Below are 21,216 nucleotides of genomic sequence, written 5' to 3' on the forward strand. Positions count from 1 at the left end.
AGCCAGTATATATGTATTGTGTTCTGTGTTGTTCTGTGTCCTCAGATAAGCCAGTATATATGTATTGTGTTCTGTATTGTTCTGTGTCCTCAGATAAGCCAGTATATATGTATTGTGTTCTGTGTTGTTCTGTATTTTTCTGTGTCCTCAGATAAGCCAGTATATATGTTTTGTGTTCTCTATTGTTCTGTGTCCTCAGATAAGAAAGTATTCAGTGGGCCAAAAAAGTATTTAGTCAGCCACCAATTGTGCAAGTTCCCCCACTTAAAAAGTTGAGAGAGGCCTGTAATTTTCATCATAGGTACACTTCAACTATGACGGACAAACTGAGAAAACAAAATCCATAAAATCACATTGTAGGATTTTTAATGAATTTATTTGCAAATTATGGTGGAAAATAAGTATATGGTCACCTACAAACAAGCAAGATTTCTGGCTCTCACAGACCTGTAACTTCTTCTTTAAGAGGCTCCTCTGCCCTCCACTCGTTACCTGTATTAATGGCACCTGTTTGAACTTGTTATCAGTATAAAGACACCTGTCCACAACCTCAAACAGTCACACTCCAAGCTCCACTATGGCCAAGACCAAAGAGCTGTCAAAGGACACCAGAAACCAAATTGTAGACCTGCACCAGGCTGGGAAGAGTGAATCTGCAATAGTTAAGCAGGTTGGTTTGAAGAAATCAACTGTGGGAGCAATTGTTAGGAAATGGAAGACATACAAAACCACTGATAATCTCCCTCGATCTGGGGCTCCACGCAAGATCTCACCCCGTGGGGTCAAAATTATCACAAGAACGGTGAGCAAAAATCCCAGAACCACACGGGGGGACCTAGTGAATGACCGGCAAAGAGCTGGGACCAAAGTAACAAAGCCTACCATCAGTAACACACTACGCCGCCAGGGACTCAAATCCTGCAGTGACAGACGTGTCCCCCTGCTTAAGCCAGTACATGTCCAGGCCCGGCTGAAGTTTGCTAGAGAGCATTTGGATGATCCAGAAGAAGATTGGGAGAATGTCATATGGTCAGATGAAACCAAAATATAACTTTTTGGTAAAAACTCAACTCGTCGTGTTTGGAGGACAAAGAATGCTGAGTTGCATCCAAAGAACACCATACCTACTGTGAAGCATGGGGGTGGAAACATCATGCTTTGGGGCTGTTTTTCTGCAAAGGGACCCGGACGACTGGCCTAGCCAGTCTCCAGATCTCGACCCCATAGAAAATCTTTGGAGGGAGTTGAAAGTCCGTGTTGCCCAGCAACAGCCCCAAAACATCACTGCTCTAGAGGAGATCTGCATGGAGAAATGGGCCAAAATACTAGCAACAGTGTTTGAAAACCTTGTGAAGACTTACAGAAAACGTTTGACCTCTGTCATTGCCAACAAAGGGTATATAACAAAGTATTGAGATAAACTTTTGTTATTGACCAAATACTTATTTTCCACCATCATTTGCAAATAAATTCATTAAAAATCCTAAAATGTGATTTTCTGGATTTTTTTCTCTCACTTTGTCTGTCATAGTTGAAGTGTACCTATGATGAAAATTACAGGCCACTCTCATCTTTTTAAGTGGGAGAACTTGCACAATTGATGGCTGACTAAATACTTTTTTGTCCCACTGTATATGTATTGTGTTCTGTGTTGTTCTGTATTGTTCTGTGTCCTCAGATAAGCCAGTATATATGTATTGTGTCCTGTGTTGTTCTGTGTCCTCAGATAAGCCAGTATATATGTATTGTGTCCTGTGTTGTTCTGTGTCCTCAGATAAGCCAGTATATATGTATTGTGTTCTGTGTTGTTCTGTGTCCTCAGATAAGCCAGTATATACTATGTATTGTGTTCTGTGTTGTTCTGTGTCCTCAGATAAGCCAGTATATATGTATTGTGTTCTGTGTTGTTCTGTGTCCTCAGATTAGCCAGTATATATGTATTGTGTTATGTGTTGTTCTGTGTCCTCAGATAAGCCAGTATATATGTATTGTGTTCTGTGCATTAATGTAATGTGTTGTTCTTTCTCTTCTCAGGTAAGCCAGTGATGATCATCACAGAATTTATGGAGAATGGATCCCTAGATACCTTTCTCAAGGTTAGTTGGGGTTTTAGACTGGGTTTCTGAATAAGCACTTTGACTTCTGCTGATCTAAAAAGTGCTTTATAAATACATTTTATTGATTTTATTGAGTTTGTTCCACACTCACTCACTCACTCTCTCACTTAGTCATTCTGCCTGTATATTAAGACAGTCTGAAGCTTGTGCTGCTCCATAGTGTTCGAAGATCCCTCCTGATTGAAACAGGGATGGAAAGTAATAGAACGTGATTGTAGAAAAACTACTAGTTCCTCATTCAGTTCAGAGTCTTTTCAGTTCTGACAGAACACCACTCAACCCCACTGGCCTCACTCCTACTGAATGATTTCACAATAACATCTGTGGAGGACAGATTCACTCACAAACCCACACACACTGCATCAATAATGTTTAGAGTTGCCCTTGGTATATATAGCTGAACCAGCAGATAACCCTGAGTGTTATGTCCACCTCCCCGCTCCTATATCCATCCACTAGACCGTAATCCTGTTATAGCTAGCTTACGTTATCTCACAGCAATATCCACCCACGTCATCTCCTGTTCTACCACAAACACACAATACACACATGCACACACATACACACACAAAGGCATGCATACACACAAGCACGCACACAGACTCACACATACACACCAGTTCTCTCTCATTCTCAGACCAATATCCATCTACACTACCGGTCAAAAGTTTTAGAACACCTACTCATTCAAGGGTTTTTCTTTATTTTTACTACTTTCTCCATTGTAGAATAATAGTGAAGACATCACAACTATGAAATAACACATATGGAATCATGTAGTACGTAACCAGAAAAGTGGAAAACAAATCAAAATATATTTTATATTTAAGATTCTTCAAATAGCCGCTCTTTGACTTGATGACAGCTTTGCACACCAGTGGCATTCTCTCAACCAGCTTCATGAGGTAGTCACCTGGAATGCATGTCAATTAACAGGTGTTTTTTTAAATTATTATTATTATTTTTTTTTTCACCTTTATTTATCCAGGTAGGCTAGTTCAGAACAAGTTCTCATTTGCAACTGCGACCTGGCCAAGATAAAGCATAGCAGTGTGAACAGACAACACAGAGTTACACATGGAGTAAACAATTAACAAGTCAATAACACAGTCGGAAAAAAAAGAAGAAAAAAAGGGGGGAGTCTGTATACATTGTGTGCAAAAGGCATGAGGAGGTAGGCGAAAAATTACAATTTTGCAGATTAACACTGGAGTGATAAATGATCAGATGGTCATGTACAGGTAGTGATATTGGTGTGCAAAAGAGCAGAAAAGTAAATAAATAAAAACAGTATGGGGATGAGGTAGGTAAAAATGGGTGGGCTATTTACCGATAGACTATGTACAGCTGCAGCGATCGGTTAGCTGCTCAGATAGCAGATGTTTGAAGTTGGTGAGGGAGATAAAAGTCTCCAACTTCAGCGATTTTTGCAATTCGTTCCAGTCACAGGCAGCAGAGAACTGGAAGGAAAGGCGGCCAAATGAGGTGTTGGCTTTAGGGATGATCAGTGAGATACACCTGCTGGAGCGCGTGCTACGGATGGGTGTTGCCATCGTGACCAGTGAACTGAGATAAGGCGGAGCTTTACCTAGCATGGACTTGTAGATGATCTGGAGCCAGTGGGTCTGGCGACGAATATGTAGCGAGGGCCAGCCGACTAGAGCATACAAGTCGCAGTGGTGGGTGGTATAAGGTGCTTTAGTAACAAAACGGATGGCACTGTGATAAACTGCATCCAGTTTGCTGAGTAGAGTGTTGGAAGCAATTTTGTAGGTGACATCGCCGAAGTCGAGGATCGGTAGGATAGTCAGTTTTACTAGGGTAAGTTTGGCGGCGTGAGTGAAGGAGGCTTTGTTGCGGAATAGAAAGCCAACTCTTGATTTGATTTTCGATTGGAGATGTTTGATATGAGTCTGGAAGGAGAGTTTACAGTCTAGCCAGACACCTAGGTACTTATAGATGTCCACATATTCAAGGTCGGAACCATCCAGGGAGGTGATGCTGGTCAGGCATGCGGGTGCAGGCAGCGAACGGTTGAAAAGCATGCATTTGGTTTTACTAGCGTTTAAGAGCAGTTGGAGGCCACGGAAGGAGTGTTGTATGGCATTGAAGCTCGTTTGGAGGTTAGATAGCACAGTGTCCAAGGACGGGCCGGAAGTATATAGAATGGTGTCGTCTGCGTAGAGGTGGATCAGGGAATCGCCCGCAGCAAGAGCAACATCATTGATATATACAGAGAAAAGAGTCGGCCCGAGGATTGAACCCTGTGGCACCCCCATAGAGACTGCCAGAGGACCGGACAGCATGCCCTCCGTTTTGACACACTGAACTCTGTCTTCAAAGTAATTGTTGAACCAGGCAAGGCAGTCATCCGAAAAACCGAGGCTACTGAGTCTGCCGATAAGAATATGGTGATTGACAGAGTCGAAAACCTTGGCAAGGTCGATGAAGACGGCTGCACAGTACTGTCTTTTATCGATGGCGGTTATGATATCGTTTAGTACCTTGAGCGTGGCTGAGGTGCACCCGTGACCGGCTCGGAAACCAGATTGCACAGCGGAGAAGGTATGGTGGGATTCGAGATGGTCAGTGACCTGTTTGTTGACTTGGCTTTCGAAGACCTTAGATAGGCAGGGCAGGGTGGATATAGGTCTGTAACTGTTTGGGTCCAGGGTGTCTCCCCTTTGAAGAGGGGGATGACTGCGGCAGCTTTCCAATCCTTGGGGATCTCAGACGATATGAAAGAGAGGTTGAACAGGCTGGTAATAGGGGTTGCGACAATGGCGGCGGATAGTTTCAGAAATAGAGGGTCCAGATTGTCAAGCCCAGCTGATTTGTACGGGTGTGCCTTCTTAAAGGTTCTTCTTACATTTACATTACATTTAAGTCATTTAGCAGACGCTCTTATCCAGAGCGACTTACAAATTGGTGCATTCACCTTATGACATCCAGTGGAACAGTAGTGCATCTAAATCTTTTAAGGGGGGGGGGGTGAGAGGGATTACTTTATCCTATCCTAGGTATTCCTTAAAGAATTCTTAAAGGTATATTTGTGGAATTTCGTTCCTTCTTTATGCGTTTGAGCCAATAATTTGTGTTGTGACAAGGTGGGGGGGTATATATGGCAAGAACAGCTCAAATAAGCAAAGAGAAACGACAGTCCATCATTACTTTAAGACATGAAGGCAGTCAATACGGAAACTTTCAAGAACTTTGAACGTTTCTTCAAGCTCAGTCGCAAAAACCATCAAGCTCTATGATGAAACTGGCTCTCATGAGGACCACCCACAGGAAAGGAAGACCCAGAGTTACCTCTGCTGTACAGGATAAGTTCATTAGAGGTACCAGCCTCAGAAATTGCAGCCCAAATAAATGCTTCACAGAGTTCAAGTAACAGACACATCTCAACATCAACTGTTCAGAGGAGACTGTGTGAATCAGGCCTTCATGGTCCAATTGCTGCAAAGAAACCAGTACTAAATGAACACCAATAAGAAGAAGAGACTTGTATGGGCCAAGAAACATGAGCAATGGACATTAGACAGGTGGAAATTTGTCCTTCGGTCTGAAGTCCAAATTGGAGATTTTTGGTTCCAACCGCCGTGTCTTACACACCTCCAGGCAGTGTAAGGGCTATTTTACCAAGAAGGAGAGTGATGGAGTGCTGCATCAGATCACCTGACTTCCACAATCACCTGACCTCAACCAAATTGAGATGGTTTGTGATGAGTCGGACCGCAGAGTGAAGGAAAAGCAGCCAACATGTGGCAAACCCTTCAAGCTGGTTGAGAGAATGCCAAGAGTGTGCAAAGGGTGGCTACTTTGAAGAATCTCAAATATAAAATATCTTTTGATTTGTTTAACACTTTTTTGGTTACTACATGATTCCATGTGTTCTTTTATAGTTTTGATGCCTTCATTATTATTCTACAATGTAGAAAATAGTCAAAATAATGAAAAACCCTTTGATGAGTAGGTGTTGTAAAACAATGGACTGGTAGTGTATCTCCTCTACCGGTGTTTCAGCAGCTGTGGAGCAAGTTAATTAGGTCTTGTTTTGTGAAATGCTGATTGATTGCTCTGTCTCTTTAACCCACAGACTTCCTCCTTTAACAATCTCCTTATAGCACTTCCAGTAAGGGATTTGAGAGAGAAGGGGGGAGTGTGGGTTGGATTGTGGAAGGGAGGGAGACAGAGGGAGGAAAGAGAAATGGGGTGAGAGAGACAATAAGAAAGAGAGAGGGAGAGAGGGGTGAAATAGAATGAAAGAGAGAGAGGGAGAGGGGTGAAAGTGAAATAGAATGAAAGAGAGAGATGCATTGTTTTTGTGACCAGTGCTTCTTCATTGATCTGGGGTCTAATGAAACCCGTGTAACTCTGTGTTTAGCCTATTACCCATAAAACTGATCTCAGAATTATATTGGCTTTTTATGAGCGTCATTATGCTCACTACCCAGATCAAACATCGCCAACGCATGTGTGTGTGTGTGTGTGTGTGTGTGTGTGTGTGTGTGTGTGTGTGTGTGTGTGTGTGTGTGTGTGTGTGTGTGTTTGAGAGAGCAGTCTTCTTTCTCTTCCCTGTCAGTTTTCATCATCATTTAGCCAGATTATCATGGAGGGGAATGGGCTCCACTTAAAGAGAACTGTATCTGTATTGCGGTAATGAGAGTGGTAACAGTGGTGATCTGTTCTCAGTGATACAGCCTGCTGTATATTAGTAGAGGAACTGTGGAGAAGGATTTATGAGATAGCGTCAGGCTGGGGGTGTTATTCACAGAGCAGGACTGCTGTGGTGGTAACACAATGTGCATATGTGTGTTCAATGAAATTCAAGCCAATTCAATAAACTTTATTGTTCCCCAAGGGTAAATTGTTGCTGGGCTGATGGTGACAACACCGACAGAACATACAACAGCGAACATCTCTCTCTCTCTCTCTCTCTCTCTCTCTCTCTCTCTCTCCATTTCTCCCCCACCCCTCTTTCTCTCTGTCTCTCCCTCTTCCTCTTTCCAATAGAAACAAGACGGTCAGTTCACAGTGATCCAGCTGGTGGGCATGCTGCGGGGCATTGCGTCGGGCATGAAGTACCTGTCTGACATGAGCTACGTTCACCGAGACCTGGCCGCACGCAACATCTTGGTCAACAGCAACCTGGTGTGTAAGGTGTCTGACTTCGGCCTGTCACGAGTACTGGAGGACGACCCTGAGGCAGCATACACCACACAGGTAAGACAGACACACACCATTATACTACACGGGTAAGACAGACACACCCTTATACCACACGGGTAAGACAGACACACACCATTATACCACACGGGTAAGACAGACACACACCATTATACCACATGGGTAAGACAGACACACACCATTATACCACACGGGTAAGACAGACAAACACCATTATACCACATGGGTAAGACAGACACACACCATTATACCACACGGGTAAGACAGACAAACACCATTATACCACATGGGTAAGACAGACACACACCATTATACCACACGGGTAAGACAGACAAACACCATTATACCACATGGGTAAGACAGACACACACCCTTATACCACATGGGTAAGACAGACACACACCCTTATACCACATGGGTAAGACAGACACACACCCTTATACCACATGGGTAAGACAGACACACACCATTATACCACATGGGTAAGACAGACACACACCCTTATACCACATGGGTAAGACAGACACACACCATTATACCACATGGGTAAGACAGACACACACCATTATACCACATGGGTAAGACAGACAAACACCATTATACCACATGGGTAAGACAGACAAACACCATTATACCACACGTGTAAGACAGACACACACCATTATACCACATGGGTAAGACAGACACACACCCTTATACCACATGGGTAAGACAGACACACACCATTATACCACATGGGTAAGACAGACAAACACCATTATACCACACGGGTAAGACAGACACACACCATTATACCACACGGGTAAGACAGACAAACACCATTATACCACATGGGTAAGACAGACACACACCATTATACCACACGGGTAAGACAGACAAACACCATTATACCACATGGGTAAGACAGACACACCCTTATACCACACGGGTAAGACAGACACACACCATTATACCACACGAGTAAGACAGACACACACCCTTATACCACATGGGTAAGACAGACACACCCTTATACCACACGGGTAAGACAGACACACACCATTATACCACATGGGTAAGACAGACACACCCTTATACCACACGGGTAAGACAGACAAACACCATTATACCACACGGGTAAGACAGACAAACACCATTATACCACATGGGTAAGACAGACACACACCATTATACCACATGGGTAAGACAGACACACCCTTATACCACACGGGTAAGACAGACACACACCCTTATACTACACGGGTAAGACAGACACACACCCTTATACTACACGGGTAAGAGAACCCGAGAATGTGTTATGCGAATGATTATTACATTTAAATCCTTGTTTTTGAAAGGCTCATACATGATGGTGCAATTGGAATTTGCTTAGACAGTAAATATTTGTATTAAAGTTGTAGCCTTCTGTATGTTAGTGAGGAAGAGAAGGAGAGAGCTTGTTAGTCCATATCAGTACCCCTGTCCACCCATACTGTAGTATGTTGGTATTTCCTCTCTTACCTCTCTCATCCCCCTCAACCCTCATCCCCCTTTTCTAACTTCCTAGCCTTTCTCCTTCTCACAGCTCTCTCTCATTTCCTCACTCCCTAGCCTTTCTCATTCTCACCTCTCTCTCCTTTCCTCACTCCCTAGCCTTTCTCCTTCTCACCTCTCTCTCCTTTCCTCACTTCCTAGCCTTTCTCCTTCTCACAGCTCTCTCTCCTTTCCTCACTCCCTAGCCTTTCTCATTCTCACCTCTCTCTACTTTCCTCACTCCCTAGCCTTTCTCCTTCTCACCTCTCTCTCCTTTCCTCACTCCCTAGCCTTTCTCATTCTCACCTCTCTCTCCTTTCCTCACTCCCTAGCCTTTCTCCGTCTTACCTCTCTCTCCTTTCCTCACTACCTAGCCTTTCTCCTTCTCACCTCTCGCTCCTTTCCTCACTCCCTAGCCTTTCTCCTTCTCACCTCTCTCTCCTTTCCTCACTCCCTAGCCTTTCTCCTTCTCACCTCTCGCTCCTTTCCTCACTCCCTAGCCTTTCTCCTTCTCACCTCTCGCTCCTTTCCTCACTCCCTAGCCTTTCTCCTTCTTACCTCTCTCTCCTTTCCTCACTCCCTAGCCTTTCTCCTTCTTACCTCTTTCTCCTTTCCTCACTCCCTAGCCTTTCTCCTTCTCACCTCTTTCTCCTTTCCTCACTCCCTAGCCTTTCTCGTTCTCAACTCTCTTTCCTTTCCTCTTTCCCCCTTACCCCTTACCTCCAAATTTCCCCTTCATTCCCTTCTTTTTTTGTGAGAGAAAGAGAGAGAGGGGTAGAATGACAAATCACGCGTGAAACAGCCTGTCAGTCCCTGTTAGTCTAAATTGAGATGAGACGGATCCGTTTCGCCAATATGAAAGTTTTTTGCTGCAGCTACCTAGCCTAGCTTGCTGATATTTATCAGACAAGTCAAAGTGAGGCCTATTTCTGGTCCATGTATTTCATGATACTTGTTTGCTAAAACACCTTGCTACAAGTGGCAACTTTGTTTCAAAGTTTCATCACTTCATTGTAAAGAGACACCGTTACTGTGAAAACAGTCAAATCAAATCAAAATTGTCACATGCTCAGAATAGAACACCTTACAGTGAAATGCTTACATACAAGGTTTAAAATAATAATAATAATAATAGAAGAGCAGCAGTAAAATAACAGCAGCGAGGCTATATACAGGGGGTACCGGTACAGAGTCAATGTGGAGGCTATATACAGGAGGTACTGGTACAGAGTCAATGTGGAGGCTATATACAGGAGGTACCGGTACAGAGCCAATGTGGAGGCTATATGCAGGAGGTACCGGTACAGAGTCAATGTGGAGGCTATATACAGGGGGTACCGATACAGAGTCTATGTGGAGGCTATATACAGGTGGGACCGGTACAGAGTCTATGTGGAGGCTATATACAGGAGGTACCGGTACAGAGTCAATGTGGAGGCTATATACAGGAGGTACCGGTACAGAGTCAATGTGGAGGCTATATACAGGAGGTACCGGTACAGAGTCAATGTGGAGGCTATATACAGGGGGTACCGGTACAGAGTCAATGTGGAGGCTATATACAGGTGGCACCGGTACAGAGTCAATGTGGAGGCTATATACAGGAGGTACCGGTACAGAGTCAATGTGGAGGCTATATACAGGGGGTACCGGTACAGAGTCAATGTGGAGGCTATATGCAGGAGGTACCGGTACAGAGTCAATGTGGAGGCTATATACAGGAGGTACCGGTACAGAGTCAATGTGGAGGCTATATACAGGAGGCACCGGTACAGAGTCAATGTGGAGGCTATATACAGGAGGTACCGGTACAGAGTCAATGTGGAGGCTATATACAGGTGGTACCGGTACAGAGTCAATGTGGGAGAGGTTGTTGAGGGAGAGGTTGTTGTCCTGGCACCACACAGTCAGGTCTCTGACCTCCTCCCTATAGGCTGTCTCATTGTTGTCCGTGATCAGGCCTACCACTGTTGTGTCGTCTGCAAACTTAATAATGGTGTTGGAGTCGTGCCTGGCCATGCAGTAATGAGTGAACAGGGATTACAGGAGGAACTGGGCACGCACCCCTGAGGGACCCCCGTGGTGATGGATAGAGAGAGCTCGTTCTAATGCCCAATGCCAGATCAACCCCTTTACCCCCTTGGCAATTCCAGAAGATATAAAAGTACTGGTTAGGTATAATCCGTTCAGATCTACAAAAAAGCATAGCGGGCAAAGGGTTAGAGGTTGGAATTGGACATATGTATCTTCCTAACTACCCAGCACTCTCCACTCCAGGTGCTAAAAGGCCTGCTGGTTTCAAGGTTGCTCCTAACAAGCCCTAATTATTCTAATAAATTATTAGGCTTAACGAGACATAATGAGTGGTGGGATTAATGTGAATCTGGCTCAGGGTTAGTGTAGAGGAATAAAGTAGTTTGTTGGAGCTGTCAAACTTGAAGAAGAGGAGAGAGGATGAACCTGTCCAAATACGAACATGGGAATTAAAAAGTAACAAGAAGAGAGTGGAGGAACCGGTCCAAATACGAACATGGGAATTAAAAAGTAACGAGAAGAGAGTGGAGGAACCGGTCCAAATGTGAACATGTGAATTAAAAACTAACGAGAAAAGAGTGGAGGAACCGTCCAAATGTGAAAATGTGAATTAAAAAGTAACAAGGAGAGAGTGGAATTAAAAGGTTGTGGAATTAAAAAGGTTTTTAAAAAGCCAGCAGTAAATATGAAGACATCTCATCATCACTGTGCTGTAATGGGGAAAGATAGAAAGCTAGCTAATAGCCGTTGAGAAGCTAGTCGCCACTGAGAACATTTTACATGCTATAAATAATGCATTATATTATAACATACAACATAGACATAGCCTTATAACTCATCCTACGTGTAACCCCATTCACTGAGCATTATACACAGGCTGTAAATGGCGTAATAAGCAGCGCTGCACTGCATGGTGCCTCATATGATATGCTCACACAAAGACACTTCTCCATCGGTATTCACAGGGAAGTGTTAGAGATGTTTCTTTAATGGGGCATTAGCATAGATAGCCCTGGAGAGGGAGGAGAGGGAGGTTTAGTAGGAGAGAGAGATGGAGAGTAAGAGTGAAGCGAGATTAGGAAGAGATGGAGCGAGAGAGAAGTGAGGGAAGGAGTTAGAGAGAGACCCACAAAGAATTGGAAAACAAATCCAACATTGCTAAACTCCCATATGTGTCAGGCGAAATACCGCAGGGTACAGCAGCAAGATGTACAGTGCATTCGGAAAGTAGTCAAATCCCTTGACTTTTTCCACATTTTATTACATTACAGCCTTATTCTAAAATGTATTCAAATACATTTTTTCCTCATCAATCTTCACACAATACCCCATAATGCCAAAGAAAATTGAGCTCAGGTACATCCTGTTTCCATTGATCATCCTTGAGATGTTTCTACAATTTGATTGGAGTCCACCTGTGGTAAATTAAATGAATGGACATGATTTGGAAAGGTCTATATAAGGTCCTATAGATGACAGTGCATGTCAGAGCAAAAACCAAGCCATGAGGTCGAAGGAATTGTCCATAGAGCTCCGAGAGAGGATTGTGTCGAGGCACAGATCTGTGGACGGGTACCAAAAATGTCTGCAACATTGAAGGTCTCCAAGATCACAGTGACCTCCATCATTCATAAATGGAAGAAGTTTCGAATCACCAAGACTCTTCCTAGAGCTGGCCGCCCAGCCAAACTGAGCAACCATCCTGTAGCACTCCACCAAACTTGGTTTCTAGATGGAAGCCACTCCTCAGTAAAAGGCACATGACAACCCACCTGGACTTTGCTAAAAGGCACCTAAAGGACTCTCAGACCATGAACAACAAGATTCTCTGGTCTGATGAAACCAAGTTTGAACTCCTTGGCCTGAATGCCATGCGTCATGTCTGGATGAAAACTGGCACCATCCTTACGGTGAAGCATGGTGGTAGCAGCATCATGCTGTGGAGATGTTTTTCAGTGACAGGGACTGGGAGACTAGTCAGGATCGAGGGAAAGATGAACAAAGCAAAGTACAGAAAGATCCTTAAAGAAAACTTGCTCCAGAGAACTCAGGACCTCAGAATGGTGCGAAGGTTCACCTTCCAACAGGACAACGACCTTAAGCACACAGCCAAGAAAACGCAGGAGTGGCTTCGGGACAAATCTCTGAATGTCTTTGAGTTGCCCATCCAGGACTTGAACCCGATCTAAGATCTCTGGAGAGACCTGAAAATAGCTGTGCAACGACACTCCTCATCCAACCTGACAGAGCTTGAGAGGATCTGCAGAGGAGAATGGGATAAAATTCCCAAATACAGGTGTGCCAAGGTTGTAGCATCATTCTCAAGAAGACATTAGGCTGTAATCACTGCCATAGGGGCTTCTACAAAGTAATGAGTAAAGGGTCTGAATACTAAATGTTGATATCATATTACATTTTTTTATTATTATAAATGTGCAAAAATGTCTAAAATTCTGTTTTTGCTTTTTCATTATGAGGTGTTGTGTGTAGATTGATGAGGGGAAAAAACAATTGAATCAATTTGAGAATAAAGCTGTAATGTAATAAAATGTGTAAAAAGTCAAGGGGTCTGAATACTTTCCAAATGCACTGTTTGACCTGTTGCTATGAGAAAAGGTGAACCAGTGCAGCACAAACAACATGTAAATACCACCAATATTTATGTGTTTATTTATCTTTACCTACTATTTGTACTACAACTATTTGCACCTTGCTAAAACATAGCTGAGAATATAGTTTATAATATAGCCCTTGAAATGTCTTTATTCTTTTCAAACCTTTGGGAGTGCAATGTTTACTTTACATTTTGTGTAGTTTTTTCGTTGATGATGTTTTGAGTCTTCTCACTTTTGTTCGTTGTTTATTTTACTTGCTTTGGCAATGTAAACATGTTTCCAATACCAATAAAGCCCATTTGAATTGAATTGAAAGAGAGAGAGAGTAGGGAGGGAGAAAGAGAGAGATGAGAGAAAATGAGAGAGAGGGGGGGGGTGAGTGAGGGATAGAGTTAGAGAGAAAGCAAGAGAGAGAGTAAACGTGGAGCGAGATGAAGAGGAGAGAGGGAGAGATGTACTGTGGATAGAGACTGCTCACTTTGTCACTTTCATTTGACTTTGACTAGAGAGCTGGGACTATAGGAGTGCAGTAGTAGAATGTTAAAATACTGGTGTGATCTGCATAGGGAGTCAAACAGGCATCCTAATGCTGTCTCCTGTGTCCTTCTTATAGTCTCCAATGCCGTTTAAAAGCCTGTTTTCTGCTGAAACTACTCCATATGAAGAGTTTCTTCAAATCTTCTGAAATTTTGGTAAATTAGCTTTTATTGATTAAAAAGAGATTGGTTTGCTTTTTCACTATCTATTCATGGCATGAGGTTGTTCAATGACAGACTTGGTTTCATCACTTGATGGTTTCATTTTAGAGAGACAAGTAGTTACGTATTTTTATTTATTTTTTACTATTTTCTACATTGTAGAATACTAGTGAAGACATCAAAACTATGGAATAACACACATGGAATCATGTAGTAACCAAAAAAGTGTTGAACAAATCAAATATATTTTATATTTGAGATTCGTCAAAGTTGCCAAACTTTGCCTTGATGACAGCTTTGAACACTCTAGGCATTCTCAACCAGCTTCATAAACTGGTCACCTGGAATGTATTTCAATTAATGGGTGTGCCTTGTTAAAAGTTAATTTGTGGAATTTCTTTCCTCCTTAATGCCTTTGAGCCAATCAGTTGTGATGTGACAAGGTAGGGGTGGCATACGGAAGATAGCCCTATTTGGTAAAATACCAAGTCTATGTTATGGCAAGAACAGCTCAAATAAGCAAAGATAAATGATAGTCCATCATTACTTTAAGACATGAAGGTCAGTCAATTCTGAAAATGTCAGTGCAGTTGCAAGCGCTATGATGAAACTGGCTCTCATGAGAACCGCCACAGGGAAGGAAGACCCAGAGTTACCTCAGCTGCAGAAGATAAGTTCATTAGAGTTAACTTCACCTCAGATTGCAGCCTAAATAAATGCTTCACAGAGTTCAAGTAACAGACACATTCAAACATCGGCTGTTAAAGGAGACTGTGTTAATCAGGCCTTCATGGTTGAATTGCTGCAAATAAATCACTACTAAAAGGACACAAATTAAAAGAAGAGACTTGCTTGGGCCAAGAAACACGAGAAATGGACATTAGACCGGTGGAAATCTGTCCTTTGGTCTGATGAGTCCAAATTTGAGATTTTTGGTTCCAACCACCGTGTCTTTGTGAGACATAGCTGATAATATAGTTTATAATATAGGTGAACAGATTATCTCCTCAAGTGTGGCTCCCATTGTGAAGCATGGAGGAGGAGGAGTGATAGTGAGGGGGTGCTTTGCTGGTGACACTGCCTGTGATTTATTTAGAATTCAAGGCACACTTAATCAGCATGGTTACCACAGAATTCTGTAGCGATACACCATCCCATCTTGTTTGCGCTTATTGGGACTATCATTTGATTTTCAACAGGACAATGACCCAAAACCCACCTCCAGGCTGTGTAAGGGCTATTTGACCCAGAAGGAGAGTGATGGAGTGCTGCATCAGATGATCTGGCCTCCACAATCACCTGACCTCAACCCAATTGAGATGGTTTGGGATGAGTTGGACCGCAGAGTGAAGGAAAAGCAGCCAACAAGTGCTCAACATATGTGGGAACTCCTTCAAGACTGTTGGAAAATCATTACTCATGAAACTGGTTGAGAGAATGCTAAGGTGTGCAAAGCTGTCATCAACGCAAAGGGTGGCTACTTTGAAGAATATAACATTTATTTTGATTTGTTTAACACTTTTTTGATTGCTATGTGATTCCATGTGTAATTTCATAGTGTTGATGTCTCCACTATTATTTTACAATGTAGAAAATATTAAAAAATAAATGAAAAACCTTTGAATGAGTACGTTTGTCCAAACTTTTGACTGGTACTGTAGATTCTCTTATCCAGAGTGACTTACAGTGAATGTATTCATCTTAAAATAGCTTGTTGAGACAACCACATATCACAGTCAAATGTACAGAATACGAACATTACATTCCAGCTACAATGTATATATATATGCATTCAGCAACAACAAAAACGTTTTAATACACAGCTAAAATGTATTAATAAAAAATCTGAGAACATTAATATTTTACACATACATGAAGGTACCCATAAGCAATCATTTCTCGTGAAAAAACACAAATGTAAAAAATAGTCGGATATAGCTTTGGAAATAAACTCTTCATATACACTTATTTTATCTTTATTTTCCCTGTGAACAACAAAGTAAAAAAGGGCTTGTGAAAGATGAGTGAAAAGGGAGAGATGGAGGAAGGAAGTCAAAGCACTACTGCGTTCCCTCTGTTGGTGTGTGAATAGAAAGAGATGCTCTGTGTTTGAGGGTTTTAATCAATAAAAAGTATGAGGTAAAACCGTAAGACTACTCTGTTGTGTGTTTCCATGCAGTTCTTGGAGCTTTCCTACCTATGCCTCCACAACGTGCATTGTTCTCTCTCTTTCAACTCAATTCAATCATTTGCCAAAGTAGAAATGAATGAATTCTAGTTGTTTAAAAAATATATTGTATCAGCCATTCAGCAATGTTTATATTAACCCTTTCTAAATGTGTTATTAACCCTTTATGATCATCTTATTAACCCTTCCAGGGAGGGAAGATCCCCATCCGATGGACGTCTCCAGAGGCTATTGCCTACAGGAAGTTCACGTCAGCCAGTGATGTGTGGAGCTATGGCATCGTCATGTGGGAGGTGGTCTCATACGGAGAGAGACCCTACTGGGAGATGTCCAACCAGGATGTGAGTAGTTTCATAATAATAAAGCACAGTGTCAGTGTATAGCTGATATGTGGTGGTCTCATACGGAGAGAGACCCTACTGGGAGATGTCCAACCAGGATGTGAGTAGTGTCATTATAATAAAGCACAGTGTCGGTGTATAGCTGATATGTGGTGGTCTCATACGGAGAGAGACCCTACTGGGAGATGTCCAACCAGGATGTGAGTAGTTTCATTATAATAAAGCACAGTGTCGGTGTATAGCTGATATGTGGTGGTCTCATACGGAGAGAGACCCTACTGGGAGATGTCCAACCAGGATGTGAGTAGTTTCATTATAATAAAGCACAGTGTCGGTGTATAGCTGATATGGTAATGATTCATCAATGATTTGTCTTGATGGCTGTTCTTGTCAATCGTGGGTTGGTTTGGCGTAGAAGCTCGGTGGGCTCAGTTGGCTTTATCTCCCATACTCGGTAGGTGATTACTGTGATTGACTAAGGACCATCTAATCCTCCTCTATTTTTTATTTCTTCCCCACTAGGTGATCAAAGCGATAGATGAGGGTTACCGTCTTCCGGCCCCTATGGACTGTCCTGTGGTCCTCCACCAGCTGATGTTGGAGTGTTGGGAGAAGGGCCGCAGCGAACGGCCTAAGTTTGGCCAGATCGTCACCACCCTGGATAAGCTGATCAGAGACCCAGCCAGCCTCCGAGAGCTGGCCAACAGCTCATTATGGTGAGTTACAATGGGCCAAAACCGCAGGCACAATCAGAACCACTGTAGACGCAGTCTTCAAGCACACACTGTTAGATCCATAATAAACTATTAGAACTAGTACTGTATCTGGACTGTCTTATTTAATGAATGTGTATATTCTCTCCTGTTTGCCCAGCAGGGAAGACCCGACCACTCCAGAGTTCAGTGTGAGTACGATGGAGGAGTGGCTGGATGCCATCAAGATGGGACAGTACAAGGGGAACTTCACCAGTGCTGGATACGTCACCCTGGACTCTGTCCTCTACATCAGCATCAGGTGAGATACATGGGCAGAGCTGGCCTGGGGCTGGAGAAAAGAGAGTAGGAATAGGCAGAGCTGGAGAAAAGAGGAGTCTGTTGTTCATTTTGTCATTTTGTAAACTCCCTTCTTCCTCTGTCCTCTCCTCTAGTGAGCTCGTTAAGATGGATGTGACCTTGGCGGGTCACCAGAAGAAGATCATCTCCAGTGTCCAGATCCTTCAGTCCCAGGGGACCCACGTCCAAGTATAACAGTTTCCCTATAGAGACACACTGGGAGGGAAAGCCAAAATGGATGCTCTTCTCTGAGTTTACCCATTGAGACACACTCAGATTGAGCCAACATGGACATTCTGGGTTGGGTTTCCCCATACAAAGACACTGAGATGGAGCCGTAATTTACGCTTAGCTCCTTTATTTCCTCTTTGTAGTTTCATCATTCCACCTGTCCTGGATGTTTTGATAGCGTAGGCACTTCCAGCTTCCGTCCACGCCTTCAGAGGCCTAGCAACCCAGCAACCTAAGATACCAGGCTTCAACCAAGACGTCTTTGTCCATATCAACAACAACAATAACAAAGCTAAAAAATAACAAAAAAGAAAACGTGATTATAATTCTCAACATTGTCTGTGAAGTTTTGTGTACAGTTGTTTTTATGGTTGTTTCTTTTTTCATTTTTTGATTAGCTTTGTTAATTTTCCACATAATTCACATGATCAATATTGTATGTGTATAGATAAGCGTTTACAAGAGGTGTGTGTCAGTCCGCCAGTCTAGAAAGTAAAGTTGTTATCGCCAGGCAACGCAGGTGTGCTTTTCCTTCCTGGTGCATGTGTTGTCAGGCCCCTCCTCTTTCTCTAAGCCCCTCCCCACAACGCTATAGGACCAATCATGATGTGTGGGGGAGATAGGAGGGAGAAATAGAAATATGTGAAAATATGAGATGAGATGTCTATTCATGGTCTCAGAAGACTTCTGTTGCGTTTGGCCAGGGATAGATACATGTAGGTCTTCCATAGCCACGACTTCCAGACTCACACAGTTCACTTGAATGAGATGCCCTGCCAGATTTCATTTAGGACAGCCTACAGCATCTACCTATAGGCTGCAGTTAGTTCTCCATGTATATTTAGTATTGCTCTGATATGTTGGGCCATGTCAGACAAGCAGGATTGGTTGTGAGGTAGACTTGACTTGAGTGAGGTGAGTGGTGGTTTTTGCCTCATTTCACCCCTGATTAATGTGGGTTTAGTCACAGTTTGTGCTAACCACCTCTGTTCAGTGACTAATATGGGTTCAGTCACTGTTTGTGCTAACTATCTCTGTTCAGTGATTAATTTGGGTTCAGTCACAGTTTGTGCTAACCACCTCTGTTCAGTGATTAATATGGGTTCAGTCACTGTTTGTGCTAACCACCTCTGTTCAGTGATTAATATGGGTTCAATCACAGTTTGTGCTAACTATCTCTGTTCAGTGATTAATTTGGGTTCAGTCACAGTTTGTGCTAACCACCTCTGTTCAGTGATTAATATGGGTTCAGTCACAGTTTGTGCTAACCATCTCTGTTCAGTGATTAATATGGGTTCAATCATAGTTTGTGCTAACCATCTCTGTTCAGTGATTAATATGGGTTAAATCATAGTTTGTGCTAACCATCTCTGTTCAGTGATTAATATGGGTTCAATCATAGTTTGTGCTAACCACCTCTGTTCAGTGATTAATATGGGTTCAATCATAGTTTGTGCTAACCATCTCTGTTCAGTGATTAAATATGGGTTAAATCATAGTTTGTGCTAACCATCTCTGTTCAGTGATTAATATGGGTTAAATCATAGTTTGTGCTAACCATCTCTGTTCAGTGATTAATATGGGTTAAATCATAGTTTGTGCTAACCACCTCTGTTCAGTGATTAATATGGGTTCAATCATAGTTTGTGCTAACCATCTCTGTTCAGTGATTAAATATGGGTTAAATCATAGTTTGTGCTAACCATCTCTGTTCAGTGATTAATATGGGTTAAATCATAGTTTGTGCTAACCACCTCTGTTCAGTGATTAATATGGGTTAAATCATAGTTTGTGCTAACCATCTCTGTTCAGTGATTAATATGGGTTAAATCATAGTTTGTGCTAACCATCTCTGTTCAGTGATTAATATGGGTTAAATCATAGTTTGTGCTAACCATCTCTGTTCAGTGATTAATATGGGTTAAATCATAGTTTGTGCTAACCATCTCTGTTCAGTGATTAATATGGGTTAAATCATAGTTTGTGCTAACCATCTCAGTTCAGTGATTAATATTGGTTCAGTGACAGTTTGTGCTAACCACCTCTGTTCAGTGATTTCAACTGCTTCCAAATCTATGAGTCAAGGCCTGCTAACCTAATTTCCTGGATAAGTAAAAAACATGTACTCAACAGAGCAACATTTACTGCATATCAAAACCAACATCCCCCTTGATTTGGGAAGGGAAGAGTGGCGTTATCCTTGAAAACCTGGTTAGCGGTTTAGTTTGAAAATTGTCATCATTGTGCACTGTACCGCTGTATGTATCTGTTCATGATAACAGTGTTATTCCACTACCTGACAGGACTACAAACACAACAACATACAGTAAATACCAATGTACCATAATGTAAAATATGTACAGTGTTGATTTGAAACTCTAAAATGTTTGTCACAATAATGGTGATGATGATGATTACGTTGATAATGATGGTGATTATATACTTTTATTCTGAAGGAAGATCATAGGAGATGAGGCAGCGTGTGATTGGTTGACCTTATCTATGGAATGTACATTGCGTAGCATGAGTATTAAGGTTCAGCCTCTGATTGACCGGTAACAGGGGGTGCAGTTTTCCCTCGGGCGGACGACCCGAGGATGATAAAAGTTAGATGCCTTATTTACTGCGCTACCTTTCTTTTCTGTCCCCCACCCCCCTCCTCCCTATGGAGGCGGAGTTATGACTACGTCTGTATACAGCATTCATCTTTTTCCCCGAGGTGACATCACAGAAAACATCTGCTTTTCCAACTGAAAACACCCCAACTTTTAGCACCTCTGTTATTATTCCTAAGTTCTATACTGCTGCTGTCCCACTGGGCACACACCGGTTGAATCCACATTGTTTCCACGTCATTTTAACGGAATTACGTTGAACCAATGTGGAATAGACATTGAATTAGGGTAGGGTAGGTCTACCACCTGTTTATTGGATACTGTAATGAAAAGTACATTAGAGAATAAATTGTTCTGTTTTGGTTCAATAATTATACGTGTGGGTTTACCTGTGTAAGCTAGGTGGTGAATTTACAGCAGAGAACCTTTATATCCAGAAGCTATTTCAAGTGGTTCCAATGTCTCCCACACAGACACAAACACACAACATGATCTAGATGAAAAAATCCAACAACTAAATTAACCTTTGTCTTTCCCGGAGGGGTCTCAGATAATGATGTACTAGCAGATGATGATGTATTTCATTACCGTTAAATGGATTGAATTGCCAGCATCCTTTTGTG

At 42.4% G+C, this 21,216-nt stretch overlaps 1 protein-coding gene across 2 annotated transcripts in view; it reads left to right on the forward strand.

Moving 5' to 3' along the window:
• Positions 1-18,805, forward strand: part of LOC115114713 (ephrin type-A receptor 3-like) — a 229,942-nt gene extending 211,137 nt beyond the window's left edge. The window contains exons 14-19 of one of the 2 annotated variants that reach the window (XM_029643184.2): positions 2,035-2,096; positions 7,134-7,343; positions 16,546-16,695; positions 17,218-17,411; positions 17,569-17,709; positions 17,843-18,805. In XM_029643184.2, coding sequence (XP_029499044.2) covers positions 2,035-2,096; positions 7,134-7,343; positions 16,546-16,695; positions 17,218-17,411; positions 17,569-17,709; positions 17,843-17,942 — 857 coding nt within the window. In that variant the 3' untranslated portion in view covers positions 17,943-18,805. The remainder of the gene's footprint in view (positions 1-2,034; positions 2,097-7,133; positions 7,344-16,545; positions 16,696-17,217; positions 17,412-17,568; positions 17,710-17,842) is intronic. The other variant, XM_029643185.2, reaches the window with a different exon arrangement.
• The last annotated feature ends 2,411 nt before the right edge of the window (positions 18,806-21,216 follow it).

The sequence above is a fragment of the Oncorhynchus nerka genome, linkage group LG9b (assembly GCF_034236695.1).
Source record: "Oncorhynchus nerka isolate Pitt River linkage group LG9b, Oner_Uvic_2.0, whole genome shotgun sequence".
In the NCBI taxonomy this organism is placed as follows: Eukaryota; Metazoa; Chordata; class Actinopteri; order Salmoniformes; family Salmonidae; genus Oncorhynchus; species Oncorhynchus nerka.